This window comes from Myxocyprinus asiaticus, chromosome 37 (assembly GCF_019703515.2).
Source record: "Myxocyprinus asiaticus isolate MX2 ecotype Aquarium Trade chromosome 37, UBuf_Myxa_2, whole genome shotgun sequence".
NCBI classification, from domain to species: Eukaryota; Metazoa; Chordata; class Actinopteri; order Cypriniformes; family Catostomidae; genus Myxocyprinus; species Myxocyprinus asiaticus.
Window position 1 is genome coordinate 11663656 of NC_059380.1, and position 16683 is coordinate 11680338.

Here is a 16683-nt window from a genome sequence, read left to right on the forward strand (position 1 = left end):
ATTTTACCGCTCCTCTTTACGTTGTGCCTAAAAACAGCCCTTACCCATGGTTAAATCACAGTAATGCACGACCTCTCATGGCTTATTGCTTTACAGACTAAGGCTAAGAGATCTACTGAAAGAGAACATGAGAGAGAGAGAGAGAGAGAGAGAGAGAGAGAGAGGGAGAGAGCGAGAGAGAATCAGCAAGATGTGTGGGTTAGGGAGAGTAAATTGGATCTAAAATCCTGTAAAAATGTATCAGAAGGAAAATAAAGCCAGAGGCCAAAAGATCAGGAAGTACCTCTGGCTTTTTGATCTGTTTGACCTACCAGCAATGGTGCTTCCTCCAAAGGCATTATACTTTCAGATGAAATCACCTCCTCTGCTCAATAATATATAGTGTATACCTTGAATGCAAATTATATGTGTCATGTGTGTAGGTCCAAGTAGGTGTGCCTGTTTACATGCAAGGGACTTCTTGTGTACACTTTCTACTTGTTAATTTAATATTATTTTTACAGTATGTTGGATGGGATAACAGTATTCCACCAACTGCTAGTGTTATACCCAGAAAGTTAAACGAAAAGCTATCACAAATAAAAATGTTGCTTTAGTTACGGTATTGGATGAAGGCAATAATAAATTAAACGGGTTGTGAAAAAATACAATACCCCAATCACAGACATTCCTATCCAGACAGATTTAGATTTCATAAAGAAATATAGATGTGTTAGATTCGGAGAGGATTAAAATCATAAAGTCTGTGAAACAAGAATTTCCCATAACCTCCTTATGAAAAAATGTTCCTGTCCAAAAGAGACCAGTGTGTGTGTGTGTGTGTGTGTGTGTGTATGTATTTTCTAAGCCTTGAAGCTTCAAAGTAGTAAAGTGAAACTTCAGTTTTGCAACTCTGTGGGTGGCGAATGGGAAAATCCAACACTGATGTTCGGAGTGAACATAGAAGCTTCCCGCTGCAACAGCTGTGTTAGGCATTTCTCCTGAGATCTTAACACAATGACATCACAGAATGTGTGAGAGAGGCCATTCAACAACACACTCAAAGGAACTGCGTGGATAAGTGTTTGTGTGTGAGAATTTTTGAATGTGAATGAAGGCTATTGCTATTATAACTGCACAACATTGCTACAATACTGCCACTGTTACATTACATGACCATGACAATAATTAGTTTTTACAGTACCAAAGTGACTTCCACTGTCGAACATACTTGCAGCCTTAAAACTCACAATGGCAAGAACATAACCCATATCAACACCCTAACTCAAGGCTTATCAGGTGGCCTTACATACAATCAGTCATTCGTTTACCCTTCATCAAAGCATAAAGCGATTAATTTGCTAAATTAAAGCTATTCAGCAGTATCTCACTATTTTCTTCTGTCATTTCTTATGTGGGCCCAACACTTCTCTTTCTCAGTATAGACCACTTATTCAACATTTCATGTAAAATAGTTGCCTTTTTTTTATATAAAATAGTTGACAAATTACTGGCAGACAGCACCTGTTTATATCTGTTTTTATTATTTCACTTGAAGTGCACATTTAAATCCATATTACATTTTATATGTATCAGGCAAAATGTTCTACTGTAATTTTGAATCCAGACTCTACAAATACAAGAGCAGTGATGATGACTCAGTAAGCGAAGCAGAAATGGAATTGTTTGTGCTATTTGGAGAATTATCGCATCTAGCACAATGGGTAAACATAACATTATGGACTTTTCGTTCACATTCAGGTCTCATGCCTCACCTCTAATTTATCTGTTGTAAACAGCATTCATGATTTGAATAAATAAATAAACAAATAAATGAATAGCCGAGAGTCTGTTGGTGATGTTTACTTTTTTTATATTTCAAAACTTCTGCATTTGGTGATAATGAATATTGTACACACTTGCAGACTTTAAAATTAAGCCACTGGTGGCCTGGCATGAAATTTGAATAGTCCCTTTGCTAACACCATTTTTTCCCCCCACAAACATTCAAGCTCTTTATCAGTGCAAAAGTGCTCTTTTTAGTTACATACTACAACAGTTGAGTGAACACGAAGAGCTTGATGCAGGCCTCTGGAAAGCTCTACAAGACAATTTAGAGTCTGAGCACTTCCAGTAGATATTTCTGATAATCATATTTGCATTCCTGGCCTAAGTCCATGAAACCCTGGCAAATTGTGTGAGTTAAAAGAACACACAGACATTGATTTATTGATTTTTTCATCTTTATACTTCTACAGTCTCACCGTTCTTCTCTCAAAATCTCCTTGTCCTTCAACATTTTTATCTTTCAAAAAAGTATATATATTTGTGCGGATGAATGTACATAAATAAAACTACAACGATTCTTTTGAAGAAACAATCAATGCTATAAGTGAGTGACCATGTTGAACTGGCAGCACAGTGGAAATTTGTATTGATTTTCCCTCGCATTCCTCAAGCGCCCAAAGCAGCATCAGGATCCTTGAAATGTCTGCCAGTTTGAGCTGATATTCATAATATACGAGAGGCTCCTGCCTGTTAGGGACAATATAAACAACTTAATAACAAAAGAAATCAATGAAAGGACGGACACAAATATAGATGGGTTCAGACTGTTCTGGAGTCTGAGAAAAGACGACCAATGACACGATGGCTGTTTTGAAAAGTGTAGACAATGGCTTAGAATGAATCAATAATCATATACTTGGTATTTAAGTTAAGTCTACAATATTTCTATTAATAGTATACCCAGGGGTGTAGATTCCAGGGGGGATGGGGGGGGAGGTAATCCCCTCAATAATCAAATCAAGCAAGTACAACCCCCCCCCCCACATTATTTATACCATGATCAATTCTTTTTCCCATGCTCCCTTATTCATGACCCTGCACTACCCAGCTTTTCCAACACAGGGAGTAATTGCAACACCTCACCTTTTTCCTATTTCCCACTTCCACTCTTGTTTAGATTGGTGCCAAAACCGTGAGACTCCCTGGACTGAATCATGTTCGCTTTCCTGGTGGCGTTTTAGTATTTGCTCCTTAAAATAAACCCACCATGTCAAAGGCAGAAGTAATTAAACCAGAACCTAAGGGCATGGTATGGAATTAAAGACACTGCCAGGTTGGAGTCACAGAACTCATAATGATCCGCTGAGAGCAGTCATACATATGTATACACAAAAATACCCTGAAAGATATCTATCTATATATATATATATATATATATATATATATATATATATATATATATATATATATATACACTACCGGTCAAAAGTTTTGAAACACTTGACTGAAATGTTTTTCATGATCTTAAAAATCTTTTGATCTGAAGGCGTATGCTTAAATGTTTGAAATTAGTTTTGTAGACAAAAATATAATTGTGCCACCATATTAATTTATTTCATTTTAAAACTAAAGTTTAATTAAATTTTTTTTGAAATGGATGACTTGGACCAAATAATAAAGAAAAGCATCCAATAAGTGCCCAACATAGATGGGAACTCCTTCAATACTGTTTAAAAAGCATCCCAGGGTGATACCTCAAGAAGTTGGTTGAGAAAATGTCAAGAGTACATGTCTGCAAATTCTAGGCAAAGGATGACTACTTTAAAGATGCAAAAATATAACACAGTTTTTATTTATTTTGGATTTTGTTTAGTCACAACATAATTCCCATAGTTCCATTTATGTTATTCCATAGTTTTGATGACTTTACTATTATTCTAAAATGTGAAGAATATATATATATAATAAAGAATGAGTGTGTTTCAAAACTTTTGACCGGTAGTGTGTATATATATATATAGTTTATTATTAGAGTTTTCATTAGAAAATACTGACTAGATTTTAAATTTGCAAAAACAGCAACTAGATTTCAAGGTAAACATTACCCTGGTGAAAAGCTTAAATCAGCAAAATTACATTCAATTATGTTAAATTCAATATTCAATATATCAATGTCAATGTGTTTTCATTTAAAAAACAGTATGCTCAAGGCCATCCCACAGAATCAGAATCGCAACCTTAATGTCAGGTTAATTACCTTTAGCACCAAAGCATCCACACCTCAATATACTCACTCTGAATATAACTCTAAGTGATGAGGCCAACGCAAATGAGAAATGCCTTGCTGAACGAAGCCTGACTAATAGTATACACTCAGCCAGCAGTGAAAAGCCTTTAAGACGAAAATCCAATCAGATTTTTATTCAAATAGAATTAAGACCATGGTTTCATAAGAAAACTTAATTAAGAACTACTAGGTGAGTTCTAGCAATAGAGTACAAGATAGAGAGAGACAGATGGGGAGGAAAATAAAGATAGAGGGGGCGATCCACAAAAGCCACGTTTTTTTACTCTTTAATAGAGATTGATAAACCCCACTCACTATGCACTGTGTGCAAAAAACTAGATGGAAATGCAATGGAAAAGTAAATCAGGCATAAAACATACCGAGTCCATGTGTACGGTACACACTTGTAAGCTTGGTCCACTTGATCAAAGCGGTTAACCTTGCAGGTTTCATTTGAATAAACTCAGACAATGCACAGAATATCACTTCACATCTAAGAGGAATGCACAGATCTCGTTTTCTTCAGCCGTGTAAAGTGTTTAACATCCTTAAACAATAGAGAGCAGATACAGTAAAGAGGAAATGTCAATTGCTGTTCATGCGCTAATAACAAAGCTGCATATTGAGAAATCAAAAGCTATAAGCACTGTAAACTGCAATTTTACAATAAATAACCATGGGAAATAAGGAAACAGGAGGAAATGAAAAATACATTCTAGGAAATGGAAAATAGAAATTTCAAATGATAATTATTTTTATTCATATAAATCATAAAAACATCTCTTGTATAAAAAAAATAAATTAAAAAAAAGACACGCTTCTAAGGCAGAAAAACAATACTGTTAAATTTTTAGTTAAGCTTAAGTTCTGTATAAATGAACTGTTGCCATTGTCATGATGCTCAGCATGCATCTTGTTTTCAACCTACTGTGTATCAAAACCCTGCAAGCATTGTAATTCTACTGCCAAGTAATAATAATAGAGTTTATAAGCGCAACTGTGGGTAATTTGTGGATTCACAGACTTGGTGCATTAATATGGGATTCAACTGATGTGCTTTTACATGTGTGGGTATTTTGGCTATTTTACAGCATCTAATGTGGCTCATCCAATCAGATTGTAGAGTCAGAACAACATGTTTTATAATTAACTCTTTAGCCTGATCTGTTTGTGACTGCGAAGACACACAATGGGCTGAAGCAGTACAATCCTAATGAGCTTCTGTGAATGTCTGGATCCATGAGAGGCTCCACAAAACAGCGCAAGTATGGAGAGCAATGTGTTTGCTGGATAATGAGGTAAACTTCAACACATGATTGGAACACAGAGGGAGAACTCAGGAGTCTATGCACTGAGCATCTTCAGCCCTAGTTCTGATTTTGTGTAAAACAGCCATAAGACTGTACAGTTGAATTTAATGGTTATCCTTGAGGGAGTGGTATATTTTTTTAAGGAAAAGGGTGAAGTGGAGACCAAGGGTTCAAGGTTTAGCTGGTTAGCATCAGCAGTTAGCCAATGCTTCTGTAGCTATGCCATTGAATTTAAGGTAGCTGCGTAGACCGACAAAATAAAATTTGTTGCAATATAGCCTATACATTGCAAATGTTTCATTAAATTACAGAACATGTTTCATCAGTGCCCGATTTTTTAAGGGCTCTTAAAAGTGGCTTGAAATGGTCAAATTCACGTCACATCTTAGGATCGCAAGTGAAGGGCTTCAGACTATGCGTGTTCTTGTTCTATCATCCAATCAACATTGTCATAACATTATTGTCCTGCGGCTCCAGAGTGATTAGTAACACGGAATTTACAGCAAAGGTGACTGGCTCAAAAAAAAAAAAAAAAAAAAAAAAAAAATGGATGCAAAACTTTCTAAAGTGCTCATTAGCAAAGATGGCAGATTTCAAATCGCGTAGTTTTGGGATGTCCTGCACCAACCAAGCGACTGTCATTTAGATGAATGGGAATGTTAACGGACAACTCTCCAGGTATTGTAGACCTCCTTGGAGGGGATAGACTATATCAATGATAAAATACTTTATAAAGAATATACAGGAAATCCAAGCAGGCACTAAATTTTGAGGCACCGCAATTGCCACAAATCTGCCAGAGAAGTCAAATGACTCTGATTATACATAAGCACTAGTAATTAAGATGATTAATGGCCACCTCTGAACTAATGGCCAAGTCGCCTGACTTCCATTTCCCACCAGCACTGTGTCGGATATTAAAGGGTTATGCACTAAAGTTCATCGCTTATGTTCTCTTGAACACATTCTGACAGCATCCATTCAGACTACCATTCAGAGGCAAGTGCAACTCAAATCAGATTGTTCTTTAGTGTGTGAGCGCGTACCTGTCCTCCTCCCATCTCCATCTCTCTGTCTTTGCCTTCAAAGTGCCTGATCCTGCCCTTAGCCCAAGATGATGGCTTACACTACAATAAGCAATCAGTGGAATATCCGTTTTCATGGCCTATCTCTCCCAAGTGGGGTTCTGCTCGGATAAATGGTCATGCTCAAATCATGGTCTTCATGGACAACATACTCTTATAAACTGTATTGTCTCATGCATATGAATCCTTATTTGTTTATGTAAATATATAAGTATAGTGGGATCCTACAGTGGAATCCAAAAGACGACTAGTGAAAATGCTTCTATTTTGCATTTTCTAATGTAAAACACAATTATGGTATCAGTATAACAGTTTGAGTAATACAGTAAGTTTAATTTAATTTAAAATATTCTTATTATTCTTATTATTATTAAAAATAGTAGTAATAGTAGCAGTAGTATTTGGTATGCCCCTCTTTTGCTTTAATGACAGCATGCATTTGAGCTGGTATTGACTCCACAAGTTTGTGCAAAACCTTGATCTATGATCCATATTCTCCTATTATGATTTGACAATGTTCCAAATGACATCTTGTGTGCTTCAGTGGAAGCCAGGAAAGCTGACCTTTTGTACAAAGGAGTTAACATCAATGTCAAGAAAGTAATTTGATTAGTGACCTAGAAATGTTTTTTTTCTGAAATTCATTTTATGCAATGATATTTCATTAACACATTATAATAAGATTTCATTTGTTAATATTAGTTATTGCATTTGGTATCATGAACTAACAATGAACATTATCTTGTTTACAGCGTTTATCAATCTTTGTTAATGTTAGTTAATACAAATCGAATTGTTAATTGTTAGTTCATATTAGTTCATAATGCATCGACTAATGTTAACAAATACAACTTTTGATTTAAAAAAATGTATTACTATATGTTGAAGTTAACATTAACCAAGATTAAAAAATGTAGTAAAATTATTGTTCATTGTTAGTTCATGTAAACTAATGTTAGCAAATGGAATCTTATTGTAAAGTGTTACCAATGTTTCTTTGTTTTTAAATTTTCAGAACACTAACATTTTGATTTCAGGTTTAAATGAAAATAATCCCAGATTTCAATGTGGTCTTAACTTTTGGACCTTACTGTTCATCTGCTCAACCAATGTGCATTCATCAGCCTGATCTCATGAAATTTACGTGAACATGACAAAAAATTTTGCAATTCAAAATTGACATGCTGTATATCATGTGTGGCTGCAGGTTTCTAGTGAAATGTTCATTCGCAAAAACCGAGTAAAATATTCAAACAAGGTTTTAAGGTGAATTTTAGGTGATGTTTTTAAAACATACCTCCCTAACGTAAAACTTTTGCCTGAACCTAACCAATAGTGTTTTAAAATATAAACGAGACATTAATAAAAATATCCTTACCTTATCAATGCCTAAACCTAACCCTTAGTGTTTTAAAATGCAGAAGCGAAATTAAAAATCAAATTTTCTGAAGTAACCACATCATTTCATGCCGCTTATGACTCTGTAAGGTCAAGTGTCAACTTGAGCTCATGGCTGGGCTTGAATCACAGTCCTCCAAATTTAAGTCCAACGCTTTATCAGGCGAGCTACCGTGCAAGCTATTCATGCTGGAATAAGTGTGTATGTGTAGGTGGGTCTGTAATACAAGCATTAAAATGTATAGTTTTTCAAAAGATGCCTTAGATTAAAAGTGTGTCGATATCATAACATAGCAGGGTCTGATTAACAGAGAGAAAAATGAAAAGTGTATAAAACCACAGTTGTTTTTGTGCCTCTAGTGTTCATTTCACCTGGAAACTGCAGGGAATTGTACCTGGAGACACATATAACAAGTTTTGCAAAAATGTATATAGAGTTAAGTTTTCACTATGAGACCAGGTTGGCATTCATTTACATCAAAATTTGTTCATAAAAACATAGGTCAACACAGCAAGATGGGCTGTTTATGCATATGTTTGTTCATCTATAAATGTATGTGTGACGAGGAGGAGGGCGGGGCTTGGCCGTGACTATGCATGCCTGGCCCCCAAACAGGCTAATCAGCCGAGGAGAGGGATAAGTGCGGCGAGATGTGGCAGTTCGAGAGAGAGAGAGACCCATACGCACCTGCAGTGTGTGCGTTTATGTTTTGTGTCTTTTTGTTTTCATTAAACATTATTTTGACTGTTCAGCCGGTTCCCGCCTCCTCTTTTCCCAATATTGAACCTTGTTACATTCGTGCCGAAACCCGGGAATGGGGAGGGATGCACCGTCGTGGAGTCCTCGCCACTACCAGCCAACCCAGGAGCTGCCGCAGCCGTCCCCCGGGGATGGAGACGTCACTGCCGGCCGCCAAGGATCTGAGGCACACTGCCATTTCCCCACCATAGAAAAAGAATAGAGAAATCTGCCAGAGGTTGGGGAGTGGCTGAGGGCCGGACGACAGCATATCTGGGCGCCGGCGAACCAGGTATTTCCTCTCTATCCTCTCTCTCTCTCTCACTGTCGCTCAGCTTTGCCCTTTCCCGCTCCTCTTTTTTTTTTTTCCTCCCCTTGTCCCCCTCCCCAGCCCTAGAGTGGCGGGGAAAAGCCTTCCGGCAGGCGGGGCCAAAAGGCAGCCCCCCCACGGAAAGGAGAGGGGGGGATGTACGTCATGCCGGGGGTTCCCCGGCCTGGGGCAAAGCAGGGAGGAGTGTGACGAGGAGGAGGGCTAATCAGCCAAGGAGAGGGATAAGTGCAGTGAGATACGGCAGTTCGAGAGAGAGAGAGCCATACTCAGCTGCAGTGTGTGCGTTTGTGTTTGTTTTGTCTTTATGTTTTAATTTCTCATTAAAGATTATTTTGACTGTTCAGCCGGTTCCCGCCTCCTCCTTTCCCAACCTTAACCTTGTTACAGTATGTAAAAATGCTGGAAGACAGGACAAAACATAATAAAACCGCCATCCACAATAATGAGCCTCACTAAACGAAAACATCATCATTCAACGTTGCAGTACATGTGATACAAAGCTTGCCATCTATGGCCTAGAATCCAATCTTGTAAAACACAAATGCATACCAAACCTATATATTGTGGGTACAGTATGTAGGTGTCTTTCATATGCTCCTGTGGCCAGCTGAATATGTGACATGCACTGTATTTATATTTTATCAACTTAAATGACGACTGATGAATCTTTTCACATGCTAAGTGAAGATGAATCATGTCTAGTGAGGCAGGGTGCCTGAAGGGATTCCCACTGTCTGTTTTCACTGTGTAAAAATATTAGAAAGGTTGGAGAGTTGAAATATTACTTCATTCGAGGGCATTGTCTTTAATGAGCTCGTTATCCTTAGAAGTATGATAAAAGTAATCGTGTGGATTAAGGAATAATAGGTATATATATATTTGTGTGTGTGTGTGTGTGTGTGTGTGTGTGTGCTACTGTTCCCATAATAACCAAACATTGATATAATTAAATGAGTAGCACAAACACCTTTATAAATGAATAAAAAATAAACACAACAAGCTACTCGTGTAATTAAAGGGAATCAGCAAATTGCATTGCAAGCGGCTGGGAGTCCAGTGGACAGCTGGCAAAATGCCTGACTACTCTGCCCATGAAAGAGTAGTCATATCTGATTCTGTTTGGATGGCCAAGCTTTGGAGACCAATGCTAAGCAGTACCTAGAGATCTGAGATGAATCACACACTCTCACCCCAGTGCACCACGGCCATATTAAACAGTTATGGAGATAACTCAAGCGGAACTTTCAACTCTCAATTTCTTTCGCCGAGTTAAATTCTCAGACCGCAACACACTCCTGAGAATTCTCAACTCGCCGTCGGAAAGCAGCATTAGCATTCCTGAGGTCTCGGACCAATGTTTACAGTTATAGGATGTCGGCTAAATGAATGCTAGATTTTCTCAGCTCTACTGCATCTTTACGCCCTCATCTTATTTGTGCACCAGCTCACAAATTACTATCCCCTATGATGGTTCTGGGTTACACAAGGCTGTTATCATTAACATCCCTGTGAGGCGACCCCACTCCCCGATTACTACGGTTCTCCTGAACACATCACCGTTCCTCCAGGCCAGTGACTGTACATTAATCACTCTCTATAAGGGCTTATACTGCAGCATAGTGATATACACCCAAGTGCCAAGTTGTGCTGCGGTAAGCATGTTTTTAGAATGAAGAGTGCACTATTGGATATTGAAGTAAAGGTGGCTACCAGCACAGCATTGGATATTGTGGGTATAGGCTTGAGAGTCAACCTGAGCAAAATTCTCATATCTAAATCCTCGAGTAAACAAAATTATTGACTCACTAGGACACGAATGCTAAAACTCTACCGACTTGCTGTGTAACACACACCATCTGACATGTCAATGACTGACAATGTTCCTTCAACACCTCTACAGACTTAAGCAAACAGTACTTTAAAGTACAAGTAAAGGGAAAAGTACTTATTCTTGGCCTTTCTACAAGAAGCATGTCAAATATTTATTTAAAATAAAATATAAATAATAATCATAATTTATTTTAATAAATTGTGCTTTTTATTGTGTATCTACTGTATGAACAGTGTGTACAATTTCTGCAATTATTATAAAGGTTTGATTTTTAACAAGCATTCCAAGATCAGTGCAAAACTTAAAATTTCTTATATTGAGCTGCAAAGCCAGAAGATAAATCATCTGCATTCAGAGCCCTCAACATAACCACATTCGTGTGAATAAATTCATTGATTACACTGATAAAAGTTATTCTCAATCTAAGTGTGAATGCAGTAATTGATTGAATCAATGTGCCATTTTCTTGTATGATTTTTTTCTGCAAGTCCAATTTCTTTTTTCCTTGACATCTTTTCTCCTTCCAAAACAGCAAAACAAATTCCACAGATAAAGCACATCCCCGTGTAACACACACACTCACACACATACACACACAATGGCAATGAAAAGGGACAGAATAAAAGGATGGCTGAAATCTTGCTGAAAAGAAGCGGGAAAGAATAGAGGAACTGTATTACACATAGGACAGAGGGGGAGCGGTAAAAAAAAAAGAAAAAGCTTAAAGCTCAAAGCAGCAAACACCCAGTGGGAGTCGAACAGAAGATTTAAATGAGGCTTCTGTAGCCAGCCGTGCCCCTGAACTATCCATTAAATTCATATGATGGGTTTCTTTCCTTTTTTTATTTATTTTTATTTTTAATCATCATCCCTAGATTTGTCTGACAGTCCAAGTAAAGTTCAACAATATGCAGTAGGAGACACTGCCTTTGTGCATTTTATTAATGCAACTACAAGCCAAATATAGCTCTCTTTGCAATGGCTTGGAGCATGCACAAACTTATAATACCCACCTAGAAGAAAGGAAGCATTTTGCATGCATTGTTTTTGGCACAGCATGGATACGTGTCTTTAAAAATATCACCTGATGTTACAGAGACATTGAAAATTGTTTTGAGAAGCATTGTGTGTTTCAGTTTAATTGAATTACTGTTGCTATGTGTTCTATGTGGTCTCTGCTCCTCCCTAAAATGTCTATTTGTGCTTTTTTTCTGCACTGTGCTTATTTTGCATCCACCGTGTTTTTGCAAGTAGCCATTTAGAACTGATTTTCTTAGCATTAACACTGATTACTTAACATTAAAATTGATTACTAAAAAATAATAATAATAACCCTCCTTTTCTTTATAAAAAGCAAAAACCTGGGTTTAAAGGTAGAAATGTGAAGCTCATAATTTTATAAAAGCACTTACATTCATTTGTCTATTAAAACTTGTGAATCATTTTAGCTGTTAAATTGTTTAATTGTCCTTTTTATAATAGTTTTTTTGGGTTTTAATGTTAACAGCATTGCATCGCCATGGCAACAGAGTCCTAAAATTGGATATAACTTTACATGGAGAAGGTTCGTAAGCAATTTTGTCACGCCGAAGTCATGTTAACACGCATATTGTTTACGTCTTGTGGCTATACTTTTGAAACAGTGAACATTTTAACGTTTATTTCCATCGTAAGTGCCTCTCACTATAACCCAGAATTTTTTAAAGATAAGTAGGGACAAGTTGAATTATTATTTTATTTATTTTTATTTATTTTTTTGGTAATCAACATCATGCAACAAATGCTGTCGATTAAGCTTAACTTTTATTGAACCAAGAATGTTCCTTTAACACCTTTTGGGGAATCATATGCAGAGAGGAATTAAACACAACAAGTCTAAAAGCATTATTACTGCATTGATGAGAGTCAAGTGTACTTGAGAATATCAGTACAACATCAGCTTAAATAAAGCTGTTTACCACCTGCTCCTTTTGTCTTATAATTATTCCTTTGGAATTTATGTATAATCTCCATAATCATATTATGTTTTAATAGAAAAACATTTATCTAAAATACTGCGTGTAGCCCATGTGCACACAGAGTAGAAGACAGAATGAGAAAGAGTGTAAGTGATGTTGCACGACCATTTACATTTACACAAACCTGTAGCAAAAGCTCTATAGAGAGCACCACACACAGATAAATGAGGTATAAATGCGCAGCTGGATCCTGCAATGCACTGTAAGCTCTTACCTCTGTGAATGTTCGGGCGTTGCAGCACACCCCTGGGGACAAACATGGTGTAGAAGCTCTGGGAGAAGCCTGGTCTGCATGGCGCGATGGTCTGAGCATTTCCGTGGCTCCCCTGAGGAAGAGAGACATTATTGGCTATGAAGACACAGGAGAGGGTAAGTGGTTTGGCAAATTGATTTGTGACCACAGGGTTGTGGTTCTTATTCAAGGTTATCTAAACCAATATAAATACCTTAAGGAGGCAAACTCACAGAGCAGGGATGCAGACGTTTTGCTGCTGGGTAAGGGCTGAATAACGGTTCTTTAGACCGCAGCAGTGTGTGAATAAGCAGCGCAAGGCTTCTATGCAAATATGTAAATCTACAACTAATTTTAAATGAAAGGCAGCAAATATGTGATTTAATTCTTATGCATTCTAATGGCAGTAACATAAATTCATGCAAGTGAAAACATTTAAAAAATTTAAAAGGAGCTAAACGAGCCTGTTTGATGATTAAAATAAACCAAGGGAGAAACGGGGATGAGAAGAACAGGAAATGCCAAGGAAAGAAGAGAAATTGTGCCCATTACGCTGGCATCTATTTTAGGACACTGACCTAGTGTGAGCGTGTGTGCGTACGCATCAATAGACAGTGCTCACCATGGAGATTTAGCATAATTAGATGGTGGGTCATATTCAGGTTATCCTCTACACACTCTCACAGCTAAATTGTCAGGATTTGTAAGACTTTTCTAAATTTGGCTAATTCGTATGATATCGTGCGACTGCACTCGTTTGAATTCCTACGACTTTCACTACAGCCAGTGACGTCGCTGGACATCGTTTCCACCTAATACATGACAGTTACTTGCTTCTGTCACACACAACAACTTCCTATCATGTTAACACACTCTACTGGTTGGTTAAGTTTAGATAAGGTGTTTGGGTAAGGGCATAATACTATTAAGCATGTCGTTAACACCTCAAGCATGGAACTCACGCTTATTTCCGCATTAGACATCCGGGAACTTTCAAGTGATGAGGTTGTACGAGTTAATGCGAATGAAATCGTGCGAGATCATATTAAATAGCCACATCATAAATTAGGTACGAATTTTCATGAGATCGGATTGGTTATCCGTATGGTGGGCTTCTCTAAAATGATTCTGGGTTTAAGCTCAGGCCTTGCAGTAAACTGACAGGGAGAGGATGCCTTTAGAAGTCTCTCTCTCTCTTCTCACCCCCTGCTTTGGCACCAGGGCAAAGACAACTATGAACGTGAAAAATCAAGGCAACAAAGAGCCGACACACTGTGCTCTTTCATATATGCATGGAGGAAGAGTCTGTGTCAAAGCATCCCTACAGAATACATAAGTCAGAGGGCTGGGAGATGGTTACTTTTCCAAAGCCACATTGCCTCTGGCCACCATGTGAATACAGCTCTATTGCTACATTTCATCCCAGCTGGATTTAGATTTTATTCTGAATGAGTCATCAAAGAGAGAATGTCAATATGTGCCATATCCAACAGCAATACAGTATGTGTGATTTCCTCAACTTATATTTGCTCAACATCCCAACAGCACTGAGATTTCATTTAGACTACTTGTATGCATGTGTGTGTGTTTCTTGTACTTGCATGTATTTGTTTCTAAAATGTTCCATAAATCAAAAGCCACAATATCCTAATGCCATATAAGTCAGGTGCTTTCATTAATGGTATCATATATATTTAATAAATCAATATGCATATAATGCATTTGAATATTCTCATATTCCTCCAGGAAGGACTGAATAGCACTATTACTCGCCTACTCGCAGACATACCATAGGCATCGCCGCATCCTCTGCAATGTGTGTTAAAAGTGCAGCTGCAAGCGATGAGCGCGCCACTGCAGCTGACTGATAGACGGCCAGTGTTCAAAATAAATTGATTAACTTAACTGTCATTAAGAAGGAAAAATCGACGTGTTATGAAAGCAAAATTTGATTTCCAAAGAGACGGAGTTAGCCTTCAATATTCCTTAAAAGTAATCGTCTAAAAAATGCGCAAATAAAAGTGTGGCATTTCACCACCGCCGCAGTAATGTCACACTACAAGCGTCTATTTTCAAGCACTATTACTTACGAAATGTTTAGAAAAACAGTGAGTCTTACCAAAGATGTGCCCACAACTAAGGCACACGCCACAATCATCGCGAAGACTGTTTTCATTTTTGCCATCGTTCGCGGAGCTGATGAGGCGGATGTTTGATATTCACAAATTTGCCGATAATTCCTGTGAGATGTGTTTTCGGTAGTAGGGTTCCGCGAGCAACGCTGAGCGATGGGAGAGAATATTGTCCCGGTTGGTCCTGCGCTCTACTGCAGGTGGATAGGCGCTGTTCAGCTCAGCACCAGCACAACAGCTCCGCTGACGCCGTCACAATCCCTTCAACTCCTCCTACCGCAGCGCACTGCTCAAAGATACACACTGAGACGCACTACAGTACGCTGGACAGTAATCACCAGGAACATTTTATGCCCATTGTGCTTATCTGTTTATCTTGCCTGCAGATAAATTCAAGATGTACGCTAATATTCCTTACTTTTTTCTTTAATAAAATGTACCACGTATACTTTCCGCCAATAATACATTTTCTATTACAAGAATAAAACTGTAGTGACTTGGTATGATCTTCAACCACCAAGAAAGAAAGGTAGAAAGAAAGAAAGAAATAAAGAAAGAAAGATTCTGTTTAAAAGCAATCCTATATTAATTTATTTTAGTTTGTGGTATTAAATTATTATAAAAATAACTAGCGCTGCGCCCGAATATCCATAATTTCCTACTAAACAGTATGACAAACAATAGAGTAGTATGTCCAGATCCTCAGTATTCATAAAAGAGTCAGCAAAAACACCCAGATAACCTACTACAGTATTTCTGGCATAATTCCGAAGTTCAAATCGTCTGGGCACTTTACGATCACATAATGCCTCAGGAGCTAAGGAGACAAAGTGCAAATAGTGTTAGATGCTATTTGGACCCTGATGAAAATAGTGACAGATACTCTTTGTACTCCTAATTAAATCCTAACATTCAGTTTAGGGGCATCACAGCAGCAGTCCCACAGACACCCTACACCATCCCCTACCCCAACCTACCCCTAACCTTCCCTTACAAAAATGAACCATAGTTTTAGTACAGTATCGGATCACCATGGTATACTGTAGTAAAATCATAGTAACCACAAAATTAAACATGGTTATTATTGTGTATTAACACCATATTACTGTAGTAACACTATGATTAATTACAGGTGCATCTCAATAAATTAGAATGTCGTGGAAAAGTTCATTTATTTCAGTAATTCAACTCAAATTGTGAAACTCGTTTATAAAATAAATTCAATGCACACAGACTGAAGCAGTTTAAGTCTTTGATTCTTTTAATTGTGATGATTTTGGCTCACATTTAACAAAAACCCACCAATTCACTATCTCAAAATTAGAATACATCATAAGACCAATAAAAAAAACATTTTTAGTGAATTGTTGGCCTTCTGGAAAGTATGTTCATTTACTGTATATGTACTCAATACTTGGTAGGGGCTCCTTTTGCTTTAATTACTGCCTCAATTCAGCGTGGCATGGAGGTGATCAGTTTGTGGCACTGCTGAGGTCGTATGGAAGCCCAGGATTCTTTGACAGTGGCCTTCAGCTCATCTGCATTTTTTGGTC

At 37.6% G+C, this 16683-nt stretch overlaps 1 protein-coding gene across 1 annotated transcript in view; it reads right to left on the bottom strand.

Moving 5' to 3' along the window:
• LOC127428278 (cadherin-4-like) overlaps window positions 1-15301 on the bottom strand; it is a 340076-nt gene extending 324775 nt beyond the window's left edge. The window contains exons 1-2 of the mRNA XM_051676519.1: window positions 15118-15301; window positions 12981-13092 (exon numbers count right to left, since the gene is read on the bottom strand). Of these exons, the coding sequence (XP_051532479.1) occupies window positions 12981-13092; window positions 15118-15183 (178 nt within the window). The 5' untranslated portion in view covers window positions 15184-15301. The remainder of the gene's footprint in view (window positions 1-12980; window positions 13093-15117) is intronic.
• Between the last annotated feature and the right edge of the window lie 1382 nt (window positions 15302-16683).